Genomic DNA, 14,611 nt, shown 5'->3' with positions numbered 1-14,611 from the left:
TTTCCCAGGGAAAGAGAAGCAGTGGTAGCTCTTGGGCTTTGAAGGAAATGTTTCAACAGGAGAGAGAAAAGATGGAGAGGGATTTATATGCAGGTACCTTGGCTACTGCTGAGTCTGCCCTTAAGCGCTTAGGATGGCACTAGGCCCTCTGGCCCCACCCCAGCCTTTACCCCGAGGTGAAGGGTGCTTCCCCATCTCTCTTATCAACTACCCCAAGCCCTCGCCTGGCCACAGGCCAATTCCCAATCCTGCTTGAAGTTGGCATTTTATTGACAACAGCCAAAATAGGAATGCTGTTCAGTGCAGGCCAAGTCAGGGCTTCTGAGCAGCATAATTTGAAAAGTGCCAAGATGGTCCCTAAATGTTTCCTACACACCTTACCCAAAGGTATCTCCCACATGGCTGGTCACTGTGCTTGAAATTCTACCATTTAAGTAGCATTCTTTGGGTCTACAAACTGCTTTCTTGAGATGCTTTTTTCCAAAGCTACCTTGGGAGGGTAACACATTAAAACCAGTACGTGTTCATGAACTGTTCACTGACCTGGGTACCTGGGAGGGAGGAAGGAGCACAGAGGGTTAAGAGCAAGGGTGATGGGGTGTGGTTGCAGACAGCTTGGGTAGGGACCACTCCTGGCTTCAGAGTACAGGTGGTTGCATTTGGAGAGAGGGTTGAAGAGAAGCTCAGAGATAGAAGTAGAGGTCATTAGGTTGCTGAAGTCCCCGAGGGCAGTGTAAAGAAAGGCTGTAGCAGCCAGAGCAGGATGCAGGACCCTGCAGACTGACAGTTTGGGGGTGAGCCACAGTGAGCCCTACCCCTTATGTCTCCCCAGGGCTCTAGTTCCTGTCCCTTGCAGAGCCCAGAAATGAAGGTAGCTCCTGAGGCTCCTGTGCCTGGCCCTTGTCCAGCAATGGCTGCTGGGAAAGAACCCACAAGGATATCCCTCAATCTGTCTGTCTGCTGGGGGGCACCCTAGCCCCCACCCTGCACAGGTGCCCCAGTGGACATGCCTCCCTCCTCACTCCCCAACAATTCCCCAATGCATGGAATAAAGTAAGGGACAAATATAAAAGGGGCATAGGCAGTAGGGTTTGGGTCTGCTTCTAAAGGCGTGGCCAAGTGCTCCAGTCCCTCCACATTTGAATAGAGATAATAACAACATGTATCCACCCCTAGTAAATGAAATGTCAGGAACCATTCTAAGATTTATATAGATAAATTCATTTAATCCTCACAACACTAGGACATGTATATCTATACATAAAATTTTACTATTCATCCCCATTTTACAGATGAGAAAACTGAGGCACAGAGAGGTTAACTGCTTGCCCAAGAGCACAGAGTTAGTAAGATGGGATGCAGGCTTAGGCCATCCTACACTGCAGCAGTGCACGCTTACCCACTGGGCACTCTGCCTCTCATGCCCTCATCTCTACCAGGCTGGGCAGGGAGAGGTGAGAGAAGCATTTAGTGGCCACCTGCTCTGGACCAGGCACTTGACAAAGACGTGTATGCTCCAATCTCAGGAGAACCCAGTGAAGGATGAGCCATGATCCTCACAGTCCACATGAGTAAGCAAGCCCAGAGAAGGCTGATTATCTGCCAAGGCCACACAGCCCAAGAAGGGGTGGAGCTGAAATCCAAACCTTGGCCTGAGCTCTGCCCTGCACGTGCTCCCTCTCCAACTCCCATACGGAGCTGAAGAGAACAGAGACCAGGATGAGAAGGCTGGAGAGGGGCACTTAGGTGGTCCTCAGGCCTAGCACCTGATCAGGCTTCCCAGGGGTCCATGGGAATCTCCAGACCTCCTCCCCAACCTTGTGTGGCAGGGGAGGGGAACCAGAGAGGCAGGGGACTAAGTCCTTGAAGATGGGCCACTCCACTGCTCCTGGGGCAATAGCCTGAGGCTGGGCCACTGGGGTCTGGAGTGATGTTCTATGGGGTCCCCTACCCCCCCCCATTGGCTGCCAGGGACCAGGGCAGGATGGGGGATGTTTCCGACCCCCTGCGGTCTCCAGCAGCACCTCCTGATCCTTGCACTTGGGTAAAGAAGGATAAGGCCTAGACGGGGGTACCTCCTCCAGAGGATAAGGGCAACAACCAGATGGCCAGGGGGGCGAGGTCTGGAGCACTCAGGGCAGCCCAGGGCCCAGAAAGCCAAGGATGGTGGGGGAGCCACCAAGGGCACGAGCTGGGACGGAAATGCTGCCTCGCCTCTGACCCAGCCTCTGCCAGCCCCAAGATAGGGTCAAGGATGGTGGGACAGCTCAACTCAGTGGCTCAGGCAGATGTACCATGGGAAAGGGAGCAGATGCGTGATAGGGAGGGCCCAGGAGTTTCACTGGAGTAGACGCCGCCGGTGCAGTGTGGCCAGGAGTGCAGCTAGGAGCACCCCAGCCACAGCCACCCCGAGCCACGGAGCCCAGGGCGAGGTCCTGACCACCAGCAACTCCTCCAACTCTTCCTCCTCCCGGAATCCTGGGGTGGTGTGTGTCCCAGGGCTGTCCCCCAGGATGGGGGTACTGGGGCCCCCGTGGATCCTAATGGTGTCCTCCGACTCGTACTCGTTCTCCTCCGGAGCGTTGTCAGGCCCCACGCCCAGGGAGTTACTGTAGCTGATGGCGAGGTCTGCGGAGCAGCCCGAGAATGGTTGGCTGTCCATTCTGGATATCAGCCTGCCAGGCTTGCTCAGCTCCAGCTCTGATCCCCAGCAGTCAGAGCTGCTATCTGGCCATGGCGAGGTGCCTCCAGTGGCAGTACCTGTGGGCCCTGGAGATGCTGGAGTCTCCTGGGAAAGAAAGGAGGGACTGGAGGGACTGAGGATGGTGGGGGACAAGCCAGGTTGGGTGGCCCCATTCCCAGAACAGGCCAACCCCTCAGTTCCCAACCCATAGTGCTGTGAGGCAACCCTCTCTTGGGGACTCAACTCACTGATGGTACAGGAGGACAGTGGGGGAGGAGGGGACTAAGGCCCTGCAGGAGCATCAGTGGTGAACTCCTCCAGGGCTGAAAGCTCTACTCACTGGCCTGCCTGTGAGCTCACTCCCACCCCAGGGAGCACTTGGTCATGTGTGGACCCATCTACTTTGACATTATGCCTGGGCTTGATGGCCATGAAGCAGCCACAGGGTCAGAGGCTGGGCCATGCACCCAAGGGGCCCCATGGATTTGGTTCTTCCAGACATACAGCAGCAGTAGGGTTAGACGTGCAGGCTCCGAGCAGGCAACTGTGGAGGCTGCTAGGGTCAGAGATGGATGGGCTGGGACTGCAGTTTGTAAAACCCTGGTCATGGTGGGGCAGGCCAGATATCCCAGTGAAGAGCAAGGCATCGAGGCAAACAGGCGACCCTGCTCTACCCCTCAATGTTTCCTCACCTGCAAAATAGTATTGATGAGCTTAAAAGGGAGCTGTGAGCTCTAAATGGGTTAATGCATGTGACCAGTGGAGGTGACCCAGCAAGCCTGACCCTCCTGAAGCATTCATACTTAAGAGCTCTAATGATTATTATTACTCTAAAGGACATGGTGTTAGGTCTGGATGAGGCTAGGTCTCAGCTGTCCCTATGCCCTCAGAAGAAGCCTTGGACCAGCCTAGGCTGGAGACAGAATGGAGACTGGAAAGGGTCCAAGGAAGAGGCCTGGATCACTGCTAGGAGGGGCAGGACTCACCTCCACGAGTCTGTTGCTGTTCCTGATGGTGGGCCCTGTGTTGGCAGGCAGCTTTCTGGGCACCGTGCACATATGTTTCCTGTGGTCAGGCACCAAGCCAGTAGGCACTTTGGGTGGCACCATGCCAGAACGCACTGAGTTGATGGGCAATTTGGATGGTGCTAAACTGGTGAGCACATTAGTGGGCATTGCACCAGGGGGCTTCAAGCTGGTGGACAACTTGGAAGACACTGTGCTGCCAAATGCTGAGTTGGTGGGCACCTTGGAGGGCACTGTGCTGGCAGTCGAAGAGTTGGTGGGCACCCCTGCCCCGCTGGAGCAGATGGTATCTTCAGCCTGGTCAGCAGCACCTCCTGCAGATGCCAAGCCAGTGGAGGAGGAGGTGCCAATAGATGGAGCTGACACTGGGGGTCCAGGCAAGCGGCTTGCCCTGGGGGTAGAACGGACCAAGGGCTGGAAGGAGACAGTCGGAGACACAGGCCCATAGGATGATGTGAAACTGGACACCACACCTGCAGGTGGCAAAACAAAATGAGAAACACAAACCCACGGGAGTGTTATCCTAAAATCACAGTGGCCTTGGGATCAGAGGGCTGGAGAAGGGTCTCTCTGCCCCAGCTCACACCATCCCTATTGCATCCAAGCCTCCCAACCTCCTACCCATGGAGGAGTCTCCACAGTCTCTTTGGTTCCCAGGGCTGAAGGCCCAATGGTTGCAGATAAATCCTTGGTCCTGTCCCTCCTCAGTCCTTGACGTGTTCTCTCACAAGAGCAAAATAATCCCTCCCTTTAACAGGGTCTAGGAGCTTGAAAATCATTATTAATTTTCCTCTCTGCTTTTTCTTCTCCTGCCTAGGACACCCCCCTTTCCTCTTGTGTCTGCCTCTTCCATCCTCTCCTTAGACAAGTGGAATCCTGGATGTTTCTCCCACTGCCATCTTTCCTCTCAGCAGGAACAATCCTAGGCCAGGGCAAGAGGAGCAGGATGGCTCTGCTTAGAAGAGCTCACACCAGTCATGTGGCACCAGAGGCCCTGTCAGCCCCCAGTGTGTGCAAATCTTCTAGAAGGCCCAAGGGCTTGGGGGTACAGGGACAAAGCCACCCCTGGGAGGAGAGTCTGAACTGGGGGAAGCAGGAGGGTGTAGGTGGTGATGGTCCATAAAGGCAGCTACATAAGGATTCACCATGGAACTCTTGAGAACACACATGCCTGGCCCTACAGCTGACAAAGGTCGGGAGTGATTCTGATGTCCACCACCCCCCGTCCCAAAGCTAACACCACAGAATCTCATGGGACCTATGTCCATATTCATACTGAAATCAAAGTGCCCTCTGCCTCCCTGGTCCACAGCAGCATTTCTTGAAAAGATGTTCCACAGCAAGCTGACAATGCAAAGTGCAAAAGGATACTTGGGTTAGAGTTTGGTGTGACAGGAGCATGGAACACTAAGGTGGCTTCTCTGAGCTCCTGTGTCTTGTGGCTGTTCCGTGGGCACTGCGGGCTGGCTGGGCATCACTGTCATGTGGAACACAGTTTGGGAAATAGTGGTGCAGAGATGCCAGCCCAAGAGATCAGAGTAGATAGCACTATATTCCTGAGATGTGTGATGTGAGGGTCCAGGCCCTTGGCTGATGAAGAACATACTTCTTCTGGGGGCTGAAAAGTTTTAGTGATTCACTGGGAGCTAGAGACCCCTTTAGGGTAGGGCAGTGCTCCCTGACAACAGCTGGCCCAGCCCTGTACTCTTTTGCACTGTCCTCCAGGTCCTGGCAGATCCCTACATAGTCCCTTTGGTATAGTGCAGGCATGGCCCTAATTCACTTCTACCTGTATCCACGCCCTCTGCAATGTGACCTTGTCAGTCCTCTCATGTAGGGATGGAGTCTATCTTTCTACTCCTTGATGCTGGGCTGGCCTTGTAACTTGCTTTGTCCCACAGAAAGAGGCAGGAGGAAAACTGTGCCAGTTTTGAGCCTATGCCCCAGAAGCCCTCTCTCCCTCTCTCAGAACTCTGCTCAGGTATATGAAATGGGCTTGACTGCTAGAAGGTAAGAGACTCATAGAAGAGAACTGAGGTGCCCCAGCCAACAGCTGTAAACAGCTTATGTGTACACTGATGTGTATATAAGAGGGAATTCAGCCCATCTGAGCCAGCCCAAATTGCTGACCCACACAATCATGAGCTAAGTAAATAGTCGTATTTTGAGCTACTAAATTTTGGGATTGTATGTTACCAAGCAAATACTAACCAATATGCCCTCTGAGGAACTGGGTTGTTCCCTGGGGTGAACTCATTTCGCTGGGGAATACCACCTTTGCCTCCTGTCCAAGAAAACCAGAGGGGCAACTCTAACCCTTACCCTCACTGGGAGGTCAGAAAGGCCCTATAACTCGAGAGTCCATGCATACCTGCTGTGTGGGTAGTGCCCAGTTCTGTGTCTTGCTCCTGATGTCCACTGCAGGTCAGAGGGCTGAGGGCCACCATGTCAGACGAGGGCTGCAGGGGGCCACCCAGCCTCTTGAGGACAGCCCCAGAGCTGGGTGGCTGTGGGGCTTTCTTCGAACTCTGCACGAAGGAATATATGAATAAGGCAGTTGCTTCTCCCAGGAGCTGGCAAAGGGCAGCTTATGCTTGGGACGGCTCCTACAGGCCACAGCCCATGCCATGAAGCACAGGACCAAGGAAGCCCTTGCCTCGGCTTTGGTCATTGCCAGAACTTCTATCTGCAGGTGACTTTGAAGCCACCTCATAGAAAATCATCCCATGGGGGGTCCCTATTCATCTGTCTGGCCCTAAAGAAAGGTCCCCATCTTTGGGGCCACTGCACAGACCCCTTTCTTAGGCTTCAAGTCCAAGTGGTGTCTCCTGGACACCTCACTGCCCACTCATCCTATCCCAATAGAATCAGTCATCTTAACCCCCAAACTTTACTGGCAATGATTACAGCTCCAACCATCTACCCCTTACCCCATCACCTCCTGCTCCCTCACTCTCCCTCATCTGGTCATCCCCTGATCCCTTGACCCAGCTCAACATCTCACATGGACCACTGCAAAGACCTCAGAATTGTGACCTCACAGCTGGCTGATGACAGAGGGGTGGGGGCTGCCACATAGTGAAGACCTGGTTGGCAGTCTGGGAGCTGGGGAAGATCCACATTGGGGGAGCCCTGGGGTTCTGAGCAGAGATTAGGCATGATTTGTGGGGGACTGCCGGAAGGCTGGGTGAGCAGAAGTGGGCAGACAGGAACACAAAAGCAGGAGGCTCAAGGTAGATCGTGAGGACGCACCTCTCCCAGGGACTCTGGTGGCTGGGTGTCCTGGACAGGCATAGGGTAACTTGGCTCATCCTCTCTGTAGCCATTGCAGGGGATGCTGGGGGCCACAGCAGGTGTGGAGGGCCCTGGAACCCCAGCAGAAACTGATGGCCGCTCCAGTGGGGATGGGGAGTGGTTCGGATTCCCTGAAGGACAAAGATATTGTGATGTCAAGGAGGAATTGGGGTGCTCTCAGTGACAAGAGAGGCCTGGGTGCTCCTAGAACTCCAGGTCCATGGCTCTCAGTCCCCCACAGCATCAAACTCTATCCTGACGTGGGCAGTACTCCTCAGAGGAGACCAGCTTCACAAAGCAGGAGGCAGGTATCGGAGGGAGAGTGGAGATGGAGAGGACAAGGAGAGGTAGGAGGAGCAGTGGGGGAAGGGAGAGTGTTGGGGGCACCTCGCAGGCCTCTCACCACCCAGACTGTGTCAGCAGTCACCACTTCTCTGTCCCCAGGCATTCTGGGACACAGTGGCTTTCTTCTCCTCCTCGTGGGTGGCTTTCACCACTAACTGACCCCTGACCTAAAGCTTCCTCCTCAGCCCCTCCCCTTTGCCCCCACCATCCACGCCTGGCCCTACCACAGCTGTTTTCATCTGGGGGAATCACTGGTAATCTCCACAAATGAAGAGATGAGTTAGAAAGGAAGGAGGGGAGGGAGGAAGGGAGGGGGAGGAAAAGAAAGAAAGGCAAACATGGGGATATTTTAAGGCTGTAAATCTGAGCAGTGTCTCAGGAATTGTCTCTAGTCTGAAATATATATAGGGCTGGTGTGAATTTTCTTCCTGCCTCAGCCCCTGAGACCCTGGCCTCAGCAGACCCCCTCTGAGTACTTGGCCTGGCAGGGAGCATTGAGAGGGCTTTGAGGGATAACTGGGCAGCTGGTGGGGTGGGAGGCAGCTAAGGAGGCTCTAGGGGAAACCAGTGGGAGGGGAAGAGATGAGGGGAAAGGAAGGAAGGAGCCCATGAGGAAGAAAGAAGAGACAGTGAAGGGAGGGGGAGAGAAGAGATGAGCTGAGAGAGGAAAGGCGAACTGAGGGAGAGTAGACAGGAGGAAATGAGAAAAGCGTGGAAGGCAAACGTCACAGCCACAAAAATTAGAGGAGGCTCCATTTGCTGAGCACATGGAAGGTGCCCAGCCCCAGCTAAGCACTCAACATGCCATCATCCCATGGTATCCACTGCAGCCCTACAAGGTAAATGTTGCCATTAGCCCCATTTTACAAAGAAGACTGAGACTTAGGGAATGAAGGGGCTTGGCCAAAGGGCTAATAAAGATTAATAAGTGGCAAAGCAGGGATCTACACTCAGGTTTGTCCACTGCCCAGGAGTGATGGGAGGGAGGGTGAGAGATGAAGACAGTAGGTATGGGGTGAGAGGAGAGGGAGAGTGGAGGCCAGGGAATCAGATAGGAGTTCCAGAAGAAGGGCCAAGGTGGGAGGCTCACGTAGCAGGTTGCTCTGGTAGACTCGGTCCACTTCATCAGCGAGACTAGACAGTTCACAGGCCCTCAGTGCCCCAATGAAGGAAGGCACCCAGCCGTTCCTCCGCCGAAGGCTGTTGAAGAGGTCCCAGAGAGTGCCCTGGTTCCCCCAGCGCTCATAGGAGGCCCGCAGTCGGTCCTGAAAGACACAGCCCCGCCACCAAGCTCAAGCCTGGTAGCCCTCACCCCCTCCCCACTCTGGAGGGGACAGCTGCAGATGGAGGTACCTAGAAAGCTACAAGATGGAAGCAACCATCTGAAACTGAGTCAGAGCCCAGGACAAGGCCAGAGTTTGAGCCCAAGTTTAAAGGCCCAGGAAATAGGCCTTAGTGTGTCCCAGGCTCTCTGCTCAGGGCTTTGCGTGAATTATCTTATTTAATGCTATTATTACCCTTACTCTACTGATGAGGAAACTGAGGCTTAGCACATGCAAACAAGCAACCAGATAGCAGAAACAAAAACCCACAGAAAACATTACTGCAGAACTAAATGGCAAGGTATTCCCACAAACACCAAAATACAAGAGGGAAGAGCCAAACCCTACCAGCCACAAACTCACACACCACCGGTATCTGCATGGAGGAAGCAGAGGGAGGCCTCAGGGTTCAATGTGGGGACAGCTAAAACTGGGAGGGGCCGGGCTCACTTCACGAGGGGCCCACAGCAAGTGCTGAGGGAGCTAGCACAGTCTGGCTCCCAAAGACTCTCAAAGTTGAGCCACAAGCTCTCTGCCAGGATGGGTCCCATGACTAGGAGACTGCAATTGAAACTAAACAGGAACAAGGACAAAAGAGATAAAGAAAAAGAAGGTTCCGATGAAAGTGGGTGAGGGGTCCCAAGCCCAGAAATCTCAGTGCCATATTTTGGAGCACTATACCAAAATGACACAAGAGGGAGCTCAGTGAGGTTGGAAAGGACACCCTGAGCCACACTTCATTCTGAAAGTTAGAAAACTGTCAAGGATGGGAAGCAAGATACAGACAACAGAGAAGGAAGGAGTTGGTCCTGGCTTGGGAGAAGCTCTGAATTCCACAGCCCTGCCCCCAGTCCATGCCTGGTTGTCACGCCCTGGCTCACCTGGTCACTTGCTGTGAGGCAGGACAGGTAAGGCAGAATCTCCAGAACATGAATATTGCAAAAATTGCCGTGATGGTTGCGGATATACTGATAAGTCTTGTCCTCAGCAAACGTCATCGCTGTCCGGGTTCTGAAGTGGCAGAGGGCTCTGGCCTATGAAGGGTGGATGGACTGAGAGAGAGGAAAAAACACTGGAAGAAAACAGACCACGCATGGCAACAGAGTTGGGAGTGGAGTTGGACAAAAGGCAATTCTCTCTTTCTTTTTCAACTCTTTTGGAATTTTTGCTTTTTTCTTTAATCATCCTATTTTACTGCCTAAGTCTCAGAGGCCCTCAATGAATTTGCCTAAAAACAAATTGGTGAAAAAAAAAAAAATCAGATCTAGAAGACCTAGGGCCCATTTCTGCCCTGCAGGTTGGTCAGTGTTGGGGAGAGCTCTGGCTCCTGCCCCATCATCCCCAGGTCTGAATGTGCCCCTAGCTTCTGATAGCAAAAGGGCACCACCTAGAAGTGCTGCTCCTTTGGAGTATACTGAGGGGGAAGGAGAGGAGAGGGAGGAGGAGGAGGAGAAAAGGGAGGGAGGATGAGGGGTAGGAGGGAGAGGATGGGGAAGAGGAGAAGGCACCCAACATAATAATAGGATCTATCCTATTCTTACCGTGAAGAAAATGAAGTACCAAGGAATTAAGGGGACTTGCTAGTGAGCAGAAGAGCAAAGAACTGAGGTCTTCAGGATCTGGGATCAGGTTCTTCCCAGAACATGACTGCAGGCCCACCATTACATTAAAGCTTGCTACACACATTTTTTTTTAATTTTTTAAAAATTTATTTATTGGGCTTCCCTGGTGGCGCAGTGGTTGAGAGTCTGCCTGCCAATGCAGGGGACACGGGTTCGAGCCCTGGTCCGGGAAGATCCCACATGCCGCGGAGCAACTAGGCCCATGAGCCACAATTGCTGAGCCTGCGCGTCTGGAGCCTGTGCTCCGCAACAAGAGAGGCCGCGATAGTGAGAGGCCTGCGCACCGCGATGAAGAGTGGCCCCCACTTGCCGCAACTGGAGAAAGCCCTGGCACAGAAACGAAGACCCAACACAGCCATAAATAAATAAATAAAGTGTAAAATTTATTTAAAAAAAAAAATTTATTTATCTTATTTATTTTTGGCTGTGGTGGGTCTTCGTTGCTGCACACGGGCTTTCTCTAGTTGCAGCGAGCGGGGGCTACTCTTCATTGAGGTGCACAGGCTTCTCATTGTGGTGGCTCCTCTTGTTGCAGATCACGGGCTCTAGGCGCATGGGCTTCAGTAGTTGTAGCACGCGGGTTCAGTAGTTGTGGCTCACAGGCTCTAGAGCTCAGGCTCAGTAGTTGTGGTGCATGGGCTTAGTTGCTGCGCGGCATGTGGGATCTTTCCGGACCAGGGCTCGAACCCATGTCCCCTACATTGGCAGGCAGATTCTTAACCACTGCACCACCAGAGAAGCCCTACATACATATTTTTTCGGTAGGAGGCTGAGTTCCACTTCTGGGTGTGACTTCAGGCAAGTTATCAGCCTTTTCCAGGCTTGTCCTCACCCCTAAAATGGCTCAGAGAGGTTGTTTTGACAATACAGTAGTTCAGCCTTATAAGCCTGAAATTTAAAAGTACCCCCAATACAATCAATTGCCACAGGTTGCTTATGTAGCACTTAACACAATTTTCAATTATAGATCTGTTTGTTTGCTTGTTTCTTATTTGCCTTTCTCATGGGAGAGAGCTGCAGGGAATAAAACAGACAAGATCTCTGCCACCATCCAATTTACATTCCACTGGAATAGGACAGATAACAAATCAGAAAACATATACATAAATAAGAATTCCAGACAGTAATAAAGGTTACAGAGAAAATAAAGCAGATGGTGAGACAGAGCCCCTGAAGAAGGGCATGCTGCTTGAACTGGGATGGGGAGGGAAGCTTTTCTGAACTGACATTTGAGCTGAACTCGAATGTAAGAAGATCAGTGTTTTGGGCAGAGGGCACAGCAAGTAAGAAGTCCTAAGGTGGAACAAGCTTGGCATGTTTGAAGAATAGAAAGTAGATTGGCGTTGTCCAGGTTTAGAAAGCTAGGGGGAGGGGCAGAGTTCAAGTCAAGGAGGTTGAGAAGGGCCAATAACGTAGGGCATTATAAGAAGGGACTTTGGGTTTTATTTGGAGTGAAACAGGGAGCCACTGGAGGGCTCTGAGCAGGAAAGGGAGAGGATTTTATTTGATTTGACTTATTTGATTTATGTTAAAGACCTCTGTGGTGGTTGTGAGGATCCTGGACTGGGGAGGGGGCAGGATGGAAGCAGGGAGACAAGTCAGGAGGCCACAGCAGGGAATACATGATGGGTATGGCCAGGATGGTAACCATGAAGGTGACAAGAGGTGGCTGGATTCCTGGTATTTTGTGGATATGGGAGGTGAAGGAGAGAGAAGAATCAAGGCACTAGGTGGATGGAGGGTGCCACTTAGCAAGCCAGAGAGTCTGGGGGAGAAGCAGTGGTGCAGAGAGGACTCCAGAGTTCCATTTTGAACAAGTGAAGCTTGAGATGCTATTGGATGTCCAAAGTGGTTTTCAGGGAGGGAAGTGGGCAGAGGAGAGAGGGGCAGGCTGGAGTAGAAACTTGGATGTCAAGCTTGGGTGGGACCTCTAAGAGATAGTGCTGCAGAGTAGAGAGTGCCCAGAAGCTGTTGAGGCCACCAGTCCCCTGCCACATGGGAAATGGAGCAGTAGTCCTGCCTACCTGCAGCCCACCAGCCTCATAGCCACATGCTGCATGACCTGCTTTACCAACCACCAGGTGCTACATTCCTGGTGGGGCGAGTACCAATGACAGAAATCAAGAGGATCAGAGAGGTGGGGCGGGGTTCCTCTGAGCCTTCAGAAGATGAGCAAAGAACAACTCTGTGGTGGTGAACAGATCCCTCCTTCCCTCCCATGGGATCCAGGGAAGTACCAGGAGAGAGTCAGGTGATACATTCTGTATCCCAGCCTCAGTCTTTGAGGCAAAGAGTTTGGGGAGTATGGGTGTATGTAATGGTCCAACCAAAAAGAAAGGAAGCCCATATTTGTTCACATTTATTGAGGGTCCACTATAGGCAGGCACATCCTAAGTTTCTTTCATTTAATTCTTGCCACAATCCCAAGAGGACAAGCGATGCCAAGTTGCACAGCTGACCAGTGGCCTAACAGGATTTGAACCCAGGACTTGCTGCCTCATTGCAGCTCACCATACACCTTGCAGGGCTTAGAGACCCCTGCGGCCAGTGAGGCTCACACAGCCCCCTGCCTTCAAGCCCCGGGAGGGGCCAAGGCCACTGCCTGGGTGAGGGGGGTCGCTAAGTGAGAGTGTGCCTGGGAAGGTGCACTATTTAGTCCCTTCTCTTGCGAGATATGGAAATCTTTCGGACACGTCTGAGGACGTTCTAACCCTGCCCTCCACAACAGCCGGGTTCTCAGGTCCTTCCAGATGTCCTTCCAGCTGTTTTTGAGAGCCTCCAAACGGAGAATGTCGGTTTTGTTTTTTCCAGTGTTTTCCAGGCACCTCCTTCCGGTCTCAGGTAAGATGTGGGCCGGAGAGTTCCTGACCGTCGCGTCTAGGAGAATTCTGACCCGACTGCACCAGAAGCTGAGTTCAGAGCGCTCCACCCTCCCGGAAGGGGCGAGGCCTCACAGTCTCAGCTCCTATTCCTGAATTCCTGGGCCAGACCCAGGTCCGCGGAGGACCGGGAGGCTGTTCTGAACAGGTGTCACCACCGAAAATAGCCAAGATCCAAGGGAGGGCGGCAGTCCGCGACCCCCAAAAGCGCGGCCGCCAGAGATTGGCGCACCCGGGCTAGGCCTCGCCTGGGAGTTACCCTGGGCCTGTGGGCAACTGGAGGAGCTCAGTAGCCAGCGCCCTTCTCCTTCCGGCCCAACCTCCCCTCCAGCCCGAGCAGGCGCCCGCGCCACCCACCTCCCGAGCCCCCGGTGCTGGATGCGGTGCGCGGAGCTCTCGCTGCCCGGAACACCCTGTGTGTTAGTACCTGCTCTTCCCGGCTCCCCGCGCGCCCCAAGCCCCGTGCGCCCCAGCGGACTCCTAGTCCCACTCGGCTCCTGCGCCGCGGACCACCTCCCCGAAAGGCATCTGTGCGCCCTGAGTCCAGAGGACCGAGCTCCCAAGGTGGCGATCTTACCTTGGGTAGCCACGACCCGGCGACCTGCCTCCAGTCGCGGACAGCCGGGAACCCTCCCCTGCAGGGAGGGAAGGGCTGGGGGTAGGGCCGCGCGGCCATTGGGCAGACAGCGGGGGCGGGCACTTGGCCTTGGTTTGCGGGGCCTCGAGGCTCTGGACGCGCGCTCGGGACAGACCTGGGTTCCTACTGCATGCGCGGAAGAGCAGATGATCTTCTTTCCTTCGTCGTCTCGAGCAACTTCCAGGGGAAGCCCAGGGTCTGACTAGAAACCAAGTAGAAACCGTGGTGGGCTCGATCCCGACGCTTCCCACGCGAGGCTACCCCCTCCTTCCGCCGAGTAATTTGAGGGGTGAGGGTCTTTATGTAGTTCGCTCCTGGACGCCCAGGGCCTAAGCACACAGTCAGTGCTCAATAAATGTCCGGTGTCACGCAGAGTTCACAAGGGTATGAGTGCCCAGCCAGGCGACACTCATTCTGGACCTGAGGAGGCAGGATCGGGGCATGTAGCTGTATGCAGGGCAGGGGCGCCAAGGTTGGCTTGCCTGGCTCGCAGGGTGTGGGCCTTGAGTGCTGCGTGGGAAAGGCCTCTCCGCTCAATGATTTAGGGCATTTGGGCGGTACCTCACGGCAGTGCTCGCCGACCGCCTCGCCCTTCCTCTGCTGGGCCAGAGGCCAGCAATTACTGAGTGCCCACTGTGTTCCAGGTACAGACTTAATACCTTAGGGCCCATTAAGTATCCGCAAAATAACCAGGTAGAGGTTTATTTTTTCCTATTTTAAAGAGAGATTAAAAGATTTGGAAAAACGTTTGGCAGTTCTTAAGTTAAACATATGCCAACCCTATCACCCAGCAACCACTCCTGG

At 53.6% G+C, this 14,611-nt stretch overlaps 1 protein-coding gene across 6 annotated transcripts; it reads right to left on the bottom strand.

The window, feature by feature from the left end:
• Positions 1 to 1,197: 1,197 nt before the first annotated feature.
• Positions 1,198 to 13,985, bottom strand: MAVS (mitochondrial antiviral signaling protein). Of its 6 annotated transcripts, XM_082359086.1 has the most exons (8): positions 13,923 to 13,941; positions 13,748 to 13,805; positions 9,551 to 9,721; positions 8,438 to 8,612; positions 6,961 to 7,133; positions 6,080 to 6,236; positions 3,670 to 4,181; positions 1,198 to 2,788 (listed from the first exon to the last, which is right to left on the bottom strand). In XM_082359086.1, exons 3-8 carry the CDS (start codon positions 9,665 to 9,667, stop codon positions 2,339 to 2,341), a joined length of 1,584 nt encoding a protein of 527 aa, XP_082215212.1. In that variant the 5' UTR covers positions 9,668 to 9,721; positions 13,748 to 13,805; positions 13,923 to 13,941; the 3' UTR covers positions 1,198 to 2,338. The 6 variants fall into 6 exon arrangements, with proteins under 6 accessions (XP_082215212.1, XP_082215210.1, XP_082215211.1 ...); XM_082359084.1 differs by having other exon boundaries at positions 9,551 to 9,703; positions 13,748 to 13,985; XM_082359085.1 differs by lacking the exon at positions 13,923 to 13,941 and having other exon boundaries at positions 13,748 to 13,838.
• Positions 13,986 to 14,611: the final 626 nt, after the last annotated feature.

Source organism: Balaenoptera borealis, assembly GCF_965194805.1.
Source record: "Balaenoptera borealis genome assembly, chromosome: 16".
NCBI classification, from domain to species: domain Eukaryota; kingdom Metazoa; phylum Chordata; class Mammalia; order Artiodactyla; family Balaenopteridae; genus Balaenoptera; species Balaenoptera borealis.
This window is presented reverse-complemented; position numbering and strand designations above follow the sequence as displayed.